The sequence below is a fragment of the Schistocerca americana genome, chromosome 8 (genome assembly GCF_021461395.2).
Source record: "Schistocerca americana isolate TAMUIC-IGC-003095 chromosome 8, iqSchAmer2.1, whole genome shotgun sequence".
NCBI classification, from domain to species: Eukaryota; Metazoa; Arthropoda; class Insecta; order Orthoptera; family Acrididae; genus Schistocerca; species Schistocerca americana.
In genome coordinates, this window is record NC_060126.1 from 81,639,748 (window position 1) to 81,657,369 (window position 17,622).

At 55.3% G+C, this 17,622-nt stretch overlaps 1 protein-coding gene across 1 annotated transcript; it reads left to right on the forward strand.

The window, feature by feature from the left end:
• The first annotated feature begins 2,494 nt into the window (after nt 1-2,494).
• On the forward strand, nt 2,495-9,433 carry LOC124545572. Its single transcript, XM_047124519.1, has 4 exons — nt 2,495-2,615; nt 2,758-3,102; nt 3,153-3,444; nt 8,884-9,433. The coding sequence occupies exons 1-4, from the start codon at nt 2,495-2,497 to the stop codon at nt 9,431-9,433; spliced, it is 1,308 nt and encodes a 435-aa protein (XP_046980475.1).
• The last annotated feature ends 8,189 nt before the right edge of the window (nt 9,434-17,622 follow it).

The window sequence follows — 17,622 nt, forward strand, 5'->3', positions numbered from 1 at the left end:
CAAAGACGCCCAACAACCCCACCCAATCGACCAGCTGCCACCCAGGTCCCACGGCCCTCCCCCAAAAGGACGAAAACTCCCCCTCTACCCACAAACCCTGCCATCAATACAGATTCCCAGCACACACCATACCCACGCCATCATCAGCAGCAACCTCCACAGAAGCAACTCCCTTGCCACCACTGGCAACAGCCACCACAGGAACTCCACCACTGCTAGCAGCATCCCAGCAGCACATCCAAGCCACCATCTCCCCCTCAACCTCCCACACACAATCAAATATCAAATATCAGGAACGTTGAGATCACAGCATCTTCAACACAGCAGCAATCACCGCATAGCAACCAAGACCGAAACACCCAGGAGAACAGCACATATCACGAGAACAGCTCAAACCTAAAACAGCCTTGGGACTTCCTCAAGAAGGTCATAAACTTCATCCAAAAACTACTAACCACTGACCTCTTCACGAAAGTGAATGGAGCTGTAAGGATTTGGCTAATTGCTTCTGACACCTTCACGAAGGTATCAATGTTTTTCACCACCATTCTCCCACTGTTTTCCGATGGCGAATAACAAACAACACACCACCATCGCCACCTAGAATGCAGACGGAGTGTTCCACGACCGATATGAGCTGGAAATGTTTCTTGAAGTGTATGGCATCGATGTAGCACTACTAAATGAGACTCACCTTACCCTGACGAGCAATTTAGAGTTAAAAACTACATACTAATCCGGACTGATCGTCCTAACAGACCAGGTGGCTGAACTGGAGTCCTCATAAGACACCGGATATGCCACAGACAAATTACCATCCCTCCATTAATTAACAAAGAGGCCACTGCCATAGAAATCATGCTAAATCAGCACCCAGCAGTCCTGGTGGCAACCTATCACCCCCCAAACGAACGCTTCCATCACAGTGACCTCGACAACTTACTAAATGTGAACAACAGGACCATAGTAGGGGGGGGGGGCGACCTGAATGCGAAGCACAGGGCATGGGGTTACCGTACTGGAAATACAAGTGAGAACCAGCTCCTGAGATACCTGGATACCCATCCAGCAGTTCAAGTGGTAGCCCCAGACGAACCTACCCACTTCCCATACAATTCACGACATCTGCCATACATGCTGGACATATTCCTACTGAAAAATATTGCCCTGGGCAGAACTACAGACGTCTGACCATATCATACCCACAAACAGCATCCACACCACGAACCACACTAACTGGGTACAATATAAAGAGCTTGTGGCGCAACATATACCAAACCAAGCACCAGAATACGAATCGACAGAGGATATAGACAAAGCCACAGCAGACTTTAATAACATCATTAAAAGCTGTGCCTAAGTCACAACCATCAAAATCACTCATAATAGGGGCAGGAACAACCTACCACCAGACCAGACCTAGCCCAATTAATAGCCGACAAAAAGCGAACCAGGAAACGCTGGCAAACATTCCATTACCCGCAAGAATTGATTTATACACGAAGCCGCAGAAGAACTGGAAGTACATCAACGACATCAGAAGATAGCAAGACACTTCTACCAGAAGACGACGCAATCGACGAACCCCCTCCTCAGAAGTTTAGGTGCCCCCCATGAACCTCACGAACGACACCGACGACCAATCACACTGCTAGAAGGATAAGCAGTGCAAACAACGAAAGAAAAAGAAGAAAAATGTAGTAACCCCTACAACTGAAGAAATAACACTCGTTCCGCATACACACAAGCCATAACAAGAAAAATAAAGAAGCACACAAACATAACCATCAGCAGATGAAGGAAATGCTGAAAAGTAAACCCTTCTCATCCCAGCTCCTTAGCGGGTGTGGCAGTCATCATTGCCTCTGCAACACGCTGCAGCGTGTCGGCAAGGTGTGCGACCTTGTCGATCGCTGCAGATAGAGCAGAGACAGCTGCAACCAAAGTTTCTTCTTGCGCTGCGGTTGCAGCGCCTTGCCTTGGTGCAGCAGAGTAACGGGCGGCGGCTGGCGTGTTGCCACTCCTGCCTCCTCCCGATGTTGAATCCTCCTCTTTACGCATTTTCCCCTTGAGGGGGTCAACGCGCTCGTCCTCGGGTGTGCCCTCTCGAGCATATCTGCCGGTGCGGATGCGCCTTCTTCTGTTCCCCACAGCAGCTGGGGCGTCGCTGGCTCCTGCAGCGCCTGCCGCCTCGCCGGTTTTGCGCCAGGCCGCGGACGGCTGAGGGAGCGGCTGGCAGTCTTCTGTGCTTGCTGCACGCGCTGGGTAGCACGCACCACACGAGTGCTGTTCGAGATGTCGATGAGAGGACGCTTTACTTGCGAAGGGTGTGGCGGATCGTCGTCCGTCGGGGCCAGCTCAGGCGACTGAGTTGGTCCCGGTGGCGGCCCCATCCGGCCCCCCACTTATGACGAACCGGCTTTCGATAACTGACGATGACAGGATTGACTCTTCGAATTCTGACGCGCACTCTCGTGATCGGGTGTTCATTCTTATGAACAAACTCGCCCACGGGGGCTCCTACTCTGGTCGAGAGGACGACGAGGCGGCTATACTCGCCTTCTGTAACATTCAGAAGGCTGCCGCTCTACCGTACACGAGGCAGCAGGTGTCGGGTGTGCCACCGAGAGCGCCCCCCCCCCCCCCCCCCCCCGGCCGCATCGCACGAGTTTGCGGTCCCGGCCTCGGCGGGAGTTGCGCCGCTGGCCTCGACCATTCAAGAGCTCGATGTGCCCCCGGTTGCCCCCCTGGCTCCAGAGACACAAGAAGAGCCCGTGGCTGCGCTAGCTGCGGCCACCGAGATGGAGGACATCGACCTGGCTGAGGCGATTGCCGAGTCAGAGCGCCGTCACACCGACCTTGACGCTGCCCGCGCGCCCAGAAAGCGCCGGGCTGTGACGCATGACGATTCAGACACTCCCTCTAAGACATCTGAAGCAGCGAGGCCGCGGAAGAAGGCAGCCAGGGCCTCCCGCACCTCCACCACACAGTCTGGGATGACTATCGCGGGCTCCTCCCGGAGCACCGCCACGCAGAGATCGACGAAGAAAACGCGGCGGCCCACTCGTTCACCTGCCGCCTCCCGGCAGCCGGACGAGGACGGTTTTGTCGCGCCACCCAGGCGGGACACCGCCAGGGCTGCTGCGCTGCAGCAACCGACCCCGCTCCCACCGCCAACACGTTTGCGGGCGCCAGCGTCGATGCGATGGAGGATGGCGCCGCGCCTCCGGCGCCGGCCCAAAAGAAGCCGCCGCCTATCGTCATCCAATGGGCCGGCGAGTACAAGGAGTTCCAGCACAAACTGGAGAAGGTGGCCACGTCCGCCACTGTCAAGAACGCTGGCCGTGACCTCTACAAGGTCACAGTGTCGTCCAACGAGGAGCACCGCGCGGTGATGGACGCCATCTGCAAAGATGGCCTCCCGTGCTACACGCACCCCTCCGAGTGGCTCAAACTTCTGAAGGTGGTATTCCGCCACCTTCCCCTCAAGTTTGGTGCGGACTTCCTTCGAGAGGAGCTAGAGGACATGGGCTCCGGCATCCGGTCCACCGGATTGATGAAGTCTCCACGCACACACCGCGACATGCCGCTGTACCAGGTTGTCCTCGTTGACAGCCTGGAAAATCGGAAGATTTTCCAGGTACAGCGGGTCGGCTGGGTCAAGGTCGCGGTGGAACCTCTCCGGGCCAAAGGCAAGAGGGCCCAGTGCTTTTCCTGCCAGAGGCTCGACCACGTCTCCCGCTACTGCTCCATGTTGCCCCGCTGCGTCAAGTGCGCGGGACAGCACGAGAGCAAGTCCTGCGGGCTTGCTAGGGAAGAAAAGCCGACGTGCTGCAACTGCGGCGGCACGCACGTTGCCAGCTACAGAGGCTGTTCGGCCTTTAAGAGCGGCCCAAATCAACAGTTCGTCACCGCGGTCACGTCGGCCCTCCAGGCCGGCGTTGCAACTCCACCGCGCCATGGATAATCGCCATATCCATGGCCTCACCGTTTGTGCTTTCAATGCAAACAGTTTGGTCCCCCAGCAAGGGGAATTCAGGGAGTTCTTGCGCGACGAGGCAATTGACATCTGCCTCGTGTGCGAGACCTTCCTGAAGCCAGGAATACATGTGAAGGTGGCCAACTATCGGTGCTACCGCACCGACAGGTTGACCCACGGCGGCGGGACGGCTATCTATATCAAGGTGTCCCTGAAACAGCATGAAGTTCAGCTACCGCCCCTCGCTGCAGTGGAGGCCACTGGGGTGGCTGTCACCACGACGGCGGGGGTCATCACCTTCGTTACGGCCTACAGGCCGCCGAGGGGACTGCTTCAGGAGGCTGACGTCGACGCCCTGCTGGCACTGCGCGGGAAAGTCTTCCATTGCGGGTGCTTGGCATTCAAGTCACTCGCAACGAACTCCCGCATCACCACCGCCAGCGGCCGCCGCCTCCTTCGCGCCGCACAACGGCATGGCGCGATAGTACTGGGGCCTTACGATCACACCGTCTTCCCCCATCGCGGCCAGTCAGATGTGCTCGACATCGCCGTGCTCAAAGGTGTTGGGCACTTCACTTCTGCCACCGTTAGATGCGCCATGTCTTCCGATCACCTCCCAGTGGTCTTCGACATGGACGTCATCGGTGCATCTATGTCGTCCGACCGCCACAACTTCCGTGGCGTAGACGAGGCACGCTTCCGTGACTAGCTCCTAGACCGCCTCGAGGGCGCGCCCGATCCCGCTGTGCAAGAGGCTGACGAAGCGTTGGCCTTCTTCACGCGGCACACACTGGCTGCCGCGGAGGCGGCCACCCCCAGGCGGCCAGGACGACCGCGAGAGATGTCGCGCCAACTCCCGCCGCACATCCTAGAGGCGATCACAAACAAGAATCACTTCTTCCGGGAGTGGCAGCTCACACGGCTCCCAGAGACGAAGTGCTGCCTCAACATGGCGCGGCGCGAGATTCGGGCCGCCATCGAGGAACATCGAAATCTGGACTGGGCGGGCCTTGTGGCCACCGTAACAACGACAGATGGTAGTGCTTGGCGGACCGCCAAGCGTTTCCTTCGTCGTCGCCAGCGAGTCTCGCCTCTCCATACGGGTGCGAACGTTGTCTGCGAGCCAGGTGCGAAAGCCAGCGTCCTCGCGGACACGTTCGCGGAAAATTTTCAACCCGCTGATGGTGTGGTCGATACCGACCACGTCCGTCTGGTGGAGGACCGCCTGCCGGTTTTCCTCGCTGCACGGGAGGAAGACGACTCGATCGAGCAAATCACAGCTGATGAAGTGGATCTGCAGCTCCGTCGACTCAAGCCGAAGAAGGCGGGTGGCACAGACGGTGTCACCAACGGCCTGTTGAGGATGCTTCCGCCGGAGGTACACCAATCTCTGGCGGACATCTTTAACAGCATCCTCCGCTCTGGGACCTTCCCTTCCGCGTGGAAACACGCGGAAGTGGTTGCCATCCCCAAGAGCGGCAAGGATCCACGCCAGGCAGCGAACTACAGGCCGATCAGTCTGCTCCCGTCCCTCTCAAAAGTGTTTTGAGAGGTTGTACGTGGAGCGGCTGCTGCGCCACGAGACGGAACAGCAACTCATTCCCGAGGAGCGGTTTGGGTCCCGGAGCGGCCACTCTACCACGCAGCAGCTGTTGCGCCTCGTGGAGCGGGCGATGCGAGCACTGGAGACGCGGGAGTACCTAGGGGCGGTGCTTCTCGACGTCTCCAAGGCCTTCGTGTGGCACGACGGCCTCGTGTACAAACTTTTTGCGCACGGGGTACCGACGTCGCACGTAGTCCTGCTGCGCTCGTATCTCTCGGGACGCATATTCCACGTCCGAGCAGATGGAGGCACTTCCACCGACCGGCAGACTCGAGCGGGAGTGCCGCAGGGGTCAGTCCTCGGCCCCCTGCTTTACTCCCTGTTCACCGCCGACGCCCCGCGGGTGGCACGCGTGGAGTTGGCACTTTATGCCGACGACACGGCGTTGTTCACCCGCAGCATGAACGCGGCCGAGATGCGCCGCCGCCTCCAGCTCGGATGTGACGTCCTGGGCGCCTGGTCCACGAAATGGCGCTTAAAATTCAACGCTGCGAAGAGTCAGGCTGTCGTCTTCAGCAGAAAGAGGCTGCCGCCGGACCTACCGGTTGCGGACCGGCAAATACCTCGGGGTGACGTTGGACAGGCACCTGACGTGGCTGCCACACGTCTGAGATGTCAGAGGGCGGGCAGTGGGGCGCCTTCGTGCGCTTTACCCACTGCTCAATCCTTCATCGACACTTCCTCCACGCCACGGCCTCACCATGTATCTGTCCCTTGTCCGGCCGGTACTGGAATACGCAGCCGTGGTGTGGGGTAACGCGGCAGCGACGCACATTGCGACGCTCCAACGACTGCAAAACAGGGCGCTGCGACTTGCGCTCCACAAGCCGCCTCGCTACCCGACGAGGCTGCTACATGAGGAAGCAGACATCCCTTTACTGCGGGATCGCTTTCGGCAAATCGCCAGAGTGTTCTGCAGCAATACAGAACACTCTGGCAGCCGCCTGATTCGTGGTCTGGGCCAACAGGTCCACCACAGGCCAACAACACGTTGGCCCGACCTACGCGAGAGTAGTCTTCTCTTGCAGCCCGATGTAGGAACAAAGGGCGTCACAAACATGACACCCAGTGAGGACAGCTCAACACGTTAGGTCCCACTGCACCCCACAGAGGTCAACGCAGGAACAGCAGCTCCGCTGCTTAAACTGCCCATACACCTGGCATATGTAGCCAGAGTTTTAGAGCGAAGCGAAGCGCTGGCGAGCGGAAGCAGACGCCATACTTCAAGAACCCGACGACGAATACGTGGACGCAGAAGATGACCTTATTCCGCCCATCAGCGCAGAAGTAGTACAGGCTGGCATCCGGGCATTACCTTCGAACAAACCACCCGGCGCAGACGACATTCAGGGACGTGTATTGAAGCAACTGCCCTGGTCAGCGATCGTGCGACTCGCCGCCATATTCAACTGGATCATTACCCCCGCCGTATACCCATCACAATGGAAACATTCAATCGTTGTTGCAGTACCTAAACCGGGAAAGGATCGTCACCACCCCCAGAACTATCGACCTATAAGCCTCCTGCCACACATTAGCAAGCTGTTTGAACGGATTCTTCTACCTAGTCTGCAGAATATCATCAACAGGAATGAAGTGCTACCTCAAGAACAGTTTGGTTTCCGCAGCGGACACAGTACGACGCAGCAGATACTTCGAGCCGTCGAGTACATCACAGAAGCCTTTAACAAGAAGGAATTCTGCGGCGCCGTACTGCTGGACGTCACTAAAGCCTTTGACACTGTCTGGAACAAAGGCCTCATATGGAAGCTCAACAGATTGCAGTTTCCGAAGCCATACATCCGACTACTAGCCTCCTACCTGAAGAATCGCACCTTCGCTGTCCGGATCGACAACTCACTATCAACAGCTGGCCATATCAACGCCGGAGTGCCGCAAGGATCTGTCCTAGGGCTAGTCCTGTACTCGATATTCACCTTTCACATCCCATCGCAACCGCGGGTGGAAAATGCCATCTATGCCGACGACACAATGATCTCCACGAGAAGCCGATGGAGAGAAGTCCTCGTGCCACGCCTTCAGAGTTCTCTTAACGCCATTGAACAATGGGCTGCCAAGTGGCGCATCAGCTTCAATCCGACCTAGACTCAAGCCGTCATATTCACCCGACGTAAGACCATGCCTGCACGTCATCTCCGACTTTACGACATCGAACTACCATGGGACGTCTCCGCAAGATACCTGGGAGTCATCTTGGACAAACGACTAACATGGAGACTCCATATAGAAGACGGACGCGCGAAAGTACGCCAGAGGATAGGGGCCTTGTACCCTCTCATTAATGAAGGTTCCGATCTTTCAGTCGAAAACGGACTACTAATCTTCAGAATGTACATCAGGCCTCTTATGGACTACGCCTGTGAAGTCCAGGGATGTGCAGCCAGGACGCACATACAACGACTTCAGTCTCTACAAAACAAGATTCTAGGACGCATTTTCCACGTACACTCGCAGTTTCCACACCGCTACCTACAGGACGCAGCAGAACAACTCGAAGTAATGCAGAGACATAAAGAACTTGCAAGACGATTCTACAACAAGACGCAAGACGCCGACAATCCACTCATACGAGCACTAGGAGCAACACAGAACCCAAGAGACCGATACAGAAGACCAATCGCACTACTGGACAGATAAAATGACGTAGCAAGAAGACGAACTACTGCAGCCATAAAAGGTTCAGAAGAAACTAGCTATTGAAGACCAAACAAACTCCGTACCGCAAAAAGCAATGAAGTTAACCCTCGTCCCACTTCATCAACGAAGGATCGGACCTCTCGATAGCTAACGGTCTACTGATATTCTAAATGTACATCTACCCCATTTTTGACTACGCCTGCGAGGTATGGGGCAACACATCAAAGACACATCTTCAGCGCCTTCAATCGTTACAAAATAAGGTACTTCGTCGTGTTTTCCACGTTCCCCCGCAGTTCCCGCACCGGTACATCCATGAAGCCGCAGATGAACTGGAAGTGCCACAACGACATCAACAGATAGCACGAAGATTCTACACTAGGACTGGAACTTCCGCCAAACCGCTGATACGAAACCTTGGAGCGCCGCATCAGCCAAGGGAACGCTATGCGCGACCCACTGCCATGCTGGAACGGTAATATACATAATCCGAAATAAGACGGAATCTGCACCAAAGACAAGAGAGAGTTCGAGCCCGCCCACCCCCAAGACACACAAGGAAATAAAGATGTTACACGCAAACCCAACCCCCAGGGAGAAGTAGGAAATGCTCCTGAGCAAACACACAACCCAGCTGCCGCAGGTCAGCCTGGAGCAAAGCGGAAGTTGAGGAACCGCGGGAAGTCGAGATCGTGATGTCAGAGGGAGAGGACGTGCGACTCCGCGCTCGCGAGACTGGTACACGTGTGCCAGGAACGCCCGTGCCGGCCGGACGCGGTTCGGCGGGGATTACTTCGTCGGCCGCCCCGCCATCAGCCGGCACATCTATGACGACCCGACCCGGCGCGAGGGGAAGTATTAGTACCCTCGCGTCGAAGCTGCCTCAGGACCACGAGATGGATTGCACTCCGGACCTGCCAGCTGAAGATGAACCTGCCCAAGCCCCTGAAGCCTCGAGAGATGGCAAAATGCACAGAAGAGGAGACCGTAGCCTCTCTGCAGCCGGCCGATGCGAACAAGGCAACACAGCTGCATCTGAGTTCCAGCTACCGCCACGCAAAAAACAGGCACGGCTTCGTGGCCCGAGAGCTCGATATATCCGTTACCAGACCCTACAAGGGACGGGGGTGACACTGGACGCCGCGAGCGTAGCAACGAGAAGAGCAACAGCGGCTGCTGAATACGCCCGCTGACACCAGCAATGACGTGCAAATGGAGGCTGAACAGCAAGCTGAGGCACAGATTCCAGCAATCACACTGAGATACAAGGAGTCGTATAAAACGCTCCATACCTGGTTGGAGGCGAACTGTAAGGCGTCTTTCACCGTCAGGCAGACGGGCGGTGAAACGCTTAAACTGTTATTAAATACTACAAAAGACTACGTCACCGGCGGTACGTCCACCGATCATCGAGACGTTAATCAAAGGCATACCATCTACAGTGACGCATGCTGAAGTAAAGGAAGAGCTGGAAGACCTTGGATTCGTCGCCACGCTCGTTGAACACCACCGAATGCCAGGCACGAATCAACCGACGGGCCACAGAGTAGTTATCTTGCCGGAAACGCCACAACATCGCGGCATATTCCAGCTGACCAGACTGTACGACCTATCCATAAAGGTCAAGCGGCTAAGAAGATCGCGCGGCCACATCCACTGTTGCAGGTGCCAGGGGTTCAAACACGTTGCCCGATACTGCACGATGCCACCCATGTGTGTCAAATGCGGCGCAGACACGACATATGCGAATGCAAGAGGTCGAAAGAAGAAGCACCGACGTGCGGACTATGTGGCGGGGCTCACCCAGAAAATTACCGCACATGCCCCAAGCACTAAGAGGCAAGCATACGATTCCGCGCACTACCACCTATGAAGCCACCAACGCGCCGAGAACGACCGCCGCCGCCTCCACCAGCGCCGATCGTGGACCAGAACAGCTGGCCCACGCCCATGCAGCAACGCGCGAACAGACTGCGCGCGGAACTCACGGCAGCGGAAGCTCAGAAACAGAGCCTCCATCCGAATGCATCGACATCAATTCCGGCGTCACAGCATCAAACAGTGCCTCCAGCCTATCGACAGCAGCCGACAACTGCATCGAGACAGCCGCCACCACCGAGAACGGAACAGCCTGACATCCACGTTCTACTCGCACAGATCGCGTCGACGCTCGCGGAGGTGAGTAGAACGCTTGCGCAGCTTCCGCAGACCGTCGCCGCCACTATCGAGGCGACGATAAGCAGATTCAAAAATGGTTCAAATGGCTCTGAGCACTATGGGACTCAACTGCTGAGGTCATTAGTCCCCTAGAACTTAGAACTAGTTAAACCTAACTAACCTAAGGACATCACAAACATCCATGCCCGAGGCAGGATTCGAACCTGCGACCGTAGCGGTCTTGCGGTTCCAGACTGCAGCGCCCTTAACCGCACGGCCACTTCGGCCGGCGACGATAAGCAGAGCGCTACCCGCATCAAGAGACGTATGTATGCAGCAGAGTGCTTTGAGCGCCGAGATTACACGATTTACGTATCGTGACATACAATGCAGACAATTTGACTCACGACGTGCCTAAGCTGCAGCAATTTATTATTGACTACAATATCGACATTTGCCTCGTGAACGAAACATTTTTGAAGCCGCTCTAATATTCCAAATTATCGATATTATAGAACAGACAGACAGACGCACGGGGGCGGCACCGCTATTTTCATTCGCCGATCCATTCCACATCATGAAACTCATCCACCAATCACGCGCCACATAGAACCGACTGCAGTTGTTGCAGAGACGCAGAATGGACCAATCACGCTCATCGCCGTTTATCGAAGCCCACGTCAGCTCCTTGACCTCGATGACGCAAGAACATTGTTACGAGCGCCTGGACGACTTTTTATAGCTGGTGACTTAAATTCTGAACATGCAGCCTGGAATTCTCTTGTCACTAACATGAGCGGCCGCCTCCTTCTCCAAGCAACTGAAGAGGCAAATGCATACGTTTGTGGCCCTGAAGAGCCGACATGTTATCCATCCCGCAGACGACCAGATATCATAGACATTTCCATCACAAAAGGCATCCCCCATTTCATGACGCATTAAACTCGAATCACCTGCCCGTCATCTTTCACCTTCATGGCACGCCAGAACATCACCCACGCCGCCTAAATCTCCGCCGCACAAACTGGAATTCTTCCTGTAATACGTCGATGGAGAAGGTTACATGCTCACGAAATGAAGACGACATTACAGAAGAGTCAATCACTGCATTTACCGACTCGTTACAGGAGCTCTGAACCTCTCCACACCACCACCAAAGCCGCCGCATTTACCGACGCCAGGACTGCCGCAAGACATACTTGAGTCCATCCGACGACGCAACAGACTATGTCGGGAATGGCGACTTACACGCGATCCGCACATCAAGAGACACATAAATCAGTTACGACGACACATCAAAGCCGCTATCATCGCTCATAGAAATCAGCAGTGGGCAGCAAAACTTAGTGCCTTTACCCCAGACCCCATGCTTATTACCACACGTCAGCAAACTCTTTGAACGCCTACTTCTCGCAAGATTACAAAATATCACCACCAGGAACGAAGCTTTACCACCGGAACAGTTCGGTTTTCGCAGCGGCCATAGTACAACACAGCAAATACTCAGAGTCGTCCACTAAATCACAGAAGCATTCAACAGAAAAGAATTTTGCGGCGCAGTTCTATTAGATGCCTCCAAAGCATTCGACACCGTCTGGCATGAAGGGTTAATCTGGAAACTCCACCACATGCACTTCCCAAAGCCATACATTCGCCTACTCGCCTCATACCTGCAAGATCGTACTTTCGCTGTCCAGATCGACGATGCACTGTCGACAGCACGACGAATCAACGCCGGGGTACCACAAGGCTCGGTCCTTGGATCCATCCTGTATTCGCTCTTTACAACAGACATACCATCGCAGCCAAGAGGTGAGAAAGCAATATACGCTGATGATACTATGATTTTCACAAGAAGTCGATGGCGAGAAGTTCTTGTACCACGTCTGCAGAGCGCGCTCAACGCACTTTAACAATGGGCTGCGAAGTGGAGAATAACCTTCAATACAACCAAGACACAAGCAGTAATCTCCACCAGGAAGAAAACCATGCCTGTCCGCCACCTCCGCCTGTACAACACCTAGCTGCCATGGGACACATCCGCAACATATCTCGGCGTAATCCTCGATAAAAGACTCACTTGGAAGCTACAAATAGAATATGTTCGTGCCAAGATCAATCAGCGAATAGGAGCACTCTACCCGGTCATCAACGAGGCTTCAGATTGTCTATCGAAACCGGCTTGCTGATTTTTCGAATGTACACAAGGTCTATAATGGACGATGTGGGGATGTGCTGCCAGAACACACATCCAACGACTCCAATCACTACAGAACAAAATACTCCGACGGGTCTTTCATGTTCACTCGCAATTTCCGCACCGAATCTTACAAGACGCAGCAGAAGAACAGGCGGTACTCCAGCGACATAAAGAACAAGCCAGAAGATTTTATGACCGGACCCACGACGCAGACAATCCACTCATCCGAGCACTGACAGAGCCACAACCCGCAAGAGACAATCACAGAAGACCCATCGCACTACTTGACCGATGACGCAGCAACAAGACTGAAAATAACCTCTCCCAGCCTAAAAAAGGCTCTGAAGTAAACCGCTCCAGAAGTTAAAATAAAAAATCCGCAACGCAATAGCCAGAAAGTCACACCCCCGTCCCACATACACACGACACAAATAAATAAAGAAGACCAAATCCTAACACAATAAACCCCAGAAGAAGCAGGTTTTGCTTTCCAGTAAACCCTGCATAAAATAGCTTTAAGATAGCCTTAAGAAAGTGAACGGAGAGCAACCGCGGCATTCGCGATTGAGATGTCGCACGTGACGAAAGGAGAATCTACGCGCGCGTGTGAAGCGAGCGATCTCGTGTCGGCCAGCCGCGGTTCGGTGGGGCTTGCCCCGCCATCAGCAGACACACGTATGACGACCGGCCCCGCGGCGGAGGGGGGGGGGCAGCATTAGTACTCTCGCCGCGGAGATGCTGGACGAAGAGATGGATTACTACACGGACTCCGGCGACGCATCCGTCACCGATACCGTCGAGAAGGCATCGCAGCACAGACGAACTCGCCGCGATCGCGATTCTGGACAGCGTCAAACTCGACACGAAGCGACCGCCGACGTCTTCGTACAGCCGCCCTTAAGAGAATCGTTGCCAGAGAACTAGATGTTTCTAACCGCTACCAGCCTCTCCAGGGGGAGGGAGCGACGCTCGACGAAGCCGCAGCGTCCCTGGCGGATCAGCAGCAGCGCCGTGCAGCACAACGTGCTGGAGAAGAGGCCTCACCCCCCACGGATGACCGACAGCCGTCTTCGCAGGACCGCCCACAGGCTCCGCCGTCGGCCCCACATCGGGAGGTGCCACCAATCGTCTTACGTTTCAAGGAATGCTATAAATACACATGGTTGAAGACACACTGCAAACAGCCATTCACGGTGAATCAAGCGGGAGGCGACACCCTGAAACTGCAATTGTCGTCTACAGAGGACTACACGCTCACAGTCGACGAGCTCGGGCGGTCGGGCATCGCCATGTATACGTTCCCGGCGGTTCCTCCACCGGTCCTCAAGATGCTCGTCAAGGGCATACCCATGTCGTTGACGCATGAAGATGTTAAAGAAGAGCTGCGGGACCGTGGGTTCGCTGCCTCACTCGTTGAACACCATCGGATGCCTGGTACAAACCAGCATACTGGACATCGCGTCATTATACAACTCGATATTCCAGCACATCGCAATATCTTCAAGCTCGACCGATACTACGCTCATTCTATCACCGTCGAGAGATTGCGGAGGACGCGCGGCCCTGTTCAGTGTTACAGGTGCCAAGGTTTCCGTCACGTAGGACGCCTGTGCACTATGGACTGGGTCTGCGTTAAATGCGGCGGCCCACACGACAGCAGAACTTGTACCAAGACCAGAGAACAGCCTCCTACATGTGGACTTTGCGGCGGACCTCATCCCGCCAACTTCAGATTCTGCGCTAAACACAAGGAGGAGAGTAGACGCCAGCGTGGCCTGCCTCCTGTTCCACCGAAGAAGACTCCTACTGCCGGTAGACGCCGCCAACACCCACCACCGCCACCAAAGCCGACTCATGCCCAGGCTTGGCCCACGCTAATGGAACATCGGGCGGCCAAGACACGAGCTGACCTCACGGTTGCGGTCGCTCTAAAACAGTCAACGCAGCAAGCAACCACTCCGGCAGCCCCTCCACGAGCTGCAGCGCCACAACGCCGACACGAACAACCGCTCCCAGCATCTTCCCAGCCTCTCCAGTCGGACCTGCAAGGAATCTACGCCCTGCTCACGCAAATCACTGCCTCCCTCGCCGAGGTCTACAAGACGATGTCACAACTACCCGCCACCATCGCCGCCGCCGTTGAGGCGACCATCAGTCGAGCCTTCCAGGCCCAGAGAGTGCAACAACTGCTCGCCACCATGAACAGAGCACTCCAGCTACAAGAATACGCATCGTTGCCTACAACGCCAATAACCTCACGCACGATGTACCAGAGATGCACCAATTTCTTGCGGACCAGAACGTGGACGTTTGCACGGTATCAGAGACGTTCCTAAAGCCTGCTATTCGCAGCAATATAGCGAGCTACTGCTGCTACCGCGCGGATCGGTTGACACACGGGGGAGGCACTGCCATATATATACGCCGTTCCATCCGCCACCATGAAGTTCACACCTGTGGCACTACACATACATAAAATGTATGTAAGACCGACCGATCCTAGAATATGGCGCGATAGCATGGCGCGGAACCACAACTCAATGCAACAAAATCAAATCTGCAGTCAGGAGAATGCTGAGGACGATAGGAAAAATCACATACGAACGGACAGCCACACTACACACCACGCTCGGGACTGACTCTATGGAAAAAAGACTCATAAAACAACTCCTACAGAGAATTCCGTATCACCTGAATATATCACAGCAGTAGCGACAGAAAAAATCTATTCAGGGAAGCATACAGACATAAGAATTATCACAGAAGGCAAGGAATTACCGCAACACCTACAAACACCATAAAGTACAAAAAAGAAGACACAAAAGCAAGGAATACAAGCCAACTCTAGCTGAGGTTATAGGGGGTTTCCCTCAGCCGTAAGGTATATACCGGAGTTGTGTATATCCCCCACCACAAAAACCTCCATGAGTCCGCCCCACCCTTCCGGTGGAAGAATGAAAGTTAAAAAAAAATAATAAAAAAAACTTCGAGTTAGTGATGCCGAGAGAGACGGACGCACACGCCGAGCGCTGCGGTCCCGAGGCCGCTAATGCGCTTCCGACTGCTCCAGCGGACAGGGCCGCGTCCCTGCACGCTAACGGGGTAGAGTCGAGTACGTCAGAGGCGCTACCGAGCGTCTCTGATAGTACTCCTCCCCCAAAGACCGTCGACGGTAGCAGTACGAACCGTGCTCACGCTTATCGCGTCACCCGCGAAAGTGAAACCGTGCTTACGATCTCGCACGAGTGTTGTGCATCGTTGCAGCAGCCACTGGAGACTCAAGTGGACGTCCCCACGACGTAGCACTCCAGCTTCTCGTGAGACTCGTGCCGCATGCAGCCGCTGCACCCCTCGGAGACGACACGGAAAACGAGGAAGAGGAGATGCAGACGGAGCAGACACAGGCGGGCTCCCAAACGACGTCACGTGCCTCGAGGAAGAGGCACAAATCAGACGACGACGCCTCAGCCCGGACGTGCGCAAATTCCGCAAGGAAAACGCGCAAAACAACACGAAAACCGGGACAAAAACTCGCCTCCGCGCGCGGGCTTCTAAAGTGGACAACGACTGCTACGAAGCCCGCGAAAGACACACGTCAGCCGACAGCAGCACCAGTAGGCACTGGCAACAGCTTCCAAGCACTCAGCGACTCGGAAGACGAGGGGCTGACACTGCCACCGCCGCAGCAGCGTCACGCACCGCCGCCGCTCGTAATTAAGTTCGAAGGCCACTTTCGTGAGCTACAAAACGCACTGAACATGCTGATTGGCGAGGATAACTACAGCATCAATGTGTCAGGCGATGAGCTACACAAAGTTAAGGTGAAAACTACCGAACGCTTTATGAAAGTCAACGAGGAATGCACCAGACGGGGTTGGATCTTCTACACCTTCAGCTCCGATAGGAAGAAGCCCCTGAAGGTTGTATTTCGCAAGATCCCACGCACCATGAAACCGGAAGAGGTGAAAGAAGACCTGGAGCAAATGGGTTACTGCGTTGAGGAAGTAATTAGGATGAAACCACAGCGCACTTAAGGACGCAACCCGCTATTCCTGGTGATCGCAAATAACACAGAGGAAAACCGGAAGCTTTTCCAATTATAGCGCACAGGCAGCTTGGAAGTGTGTGCAGCCTTCCTACGTGAACGTGCAGAGGACGACGAGATTCAGCCCGTCTCGTCGGAAGAAGTGCAACTCCAGCTTCGTCACCTTCAGCGCAAGAAAGCAGGAGGAGCTGACAATACCACAAACCTGATGCTGAAGCAGCTTCCCGACACCGCAGCACAACATCTTGCGGCCATCTTCAACGGGATTCTGCGCTCCAGCGAGCATCCAGCCTATTGGAAGCATGCTGAGGTAGTCGCCCTGCCTAAGCCAGGGAAGGACACACGCATTGCGAAAAACTACCGCCCATCGGTCTTCTTCTCCCAGCAACTTCCAAGATCTCTGAAAGCCTGTACCTGGTCCGCCTGCTGGCGCACGTAAACGCCGAAGGACTCCTCCCCGACGAGCAGTTCGGGTTCCGTCGGGAACACGCGACGACGCACCAGCTGCTTCGCCTGAAAGTGGAAGCGTTCGAAGCCGTTGACCGACGTAAGTATTTCGGCGCTCCCTTGCTGGGCGTGTCTCGTGCCTTCGACTCCCGTGTGGCATGACGGCCTCCTGTACAAGCTTCTTGTGCAGGGGGTACCTGTGTCACACGTGAGGCTCCTGCAGAGCCACCTGCAGGAAAGGACGTTTCACGTCCGCGAAGCCAGTGGAATTTCCACGGAGCGCCGAATACTTGCGGGTGTACCTCAAGTCTCTACATCGGCCCGACGCTTTACTCCTTCTACACCGCCGACCTGCCACGCACGAACCACGTCCAGACGGCACTTTACGCGGACGACACGGCGATCTACAGCAGCAGCTGGAGCGTCGACGTGCTGCAGCAGCGTCTACAGGCGGCCACAGACGAACTCACAGAGTGGGCAAGAAAGTAGCGCCTCGCCTATAACGGAGAGTCAGGCGATAATCATCACCAATC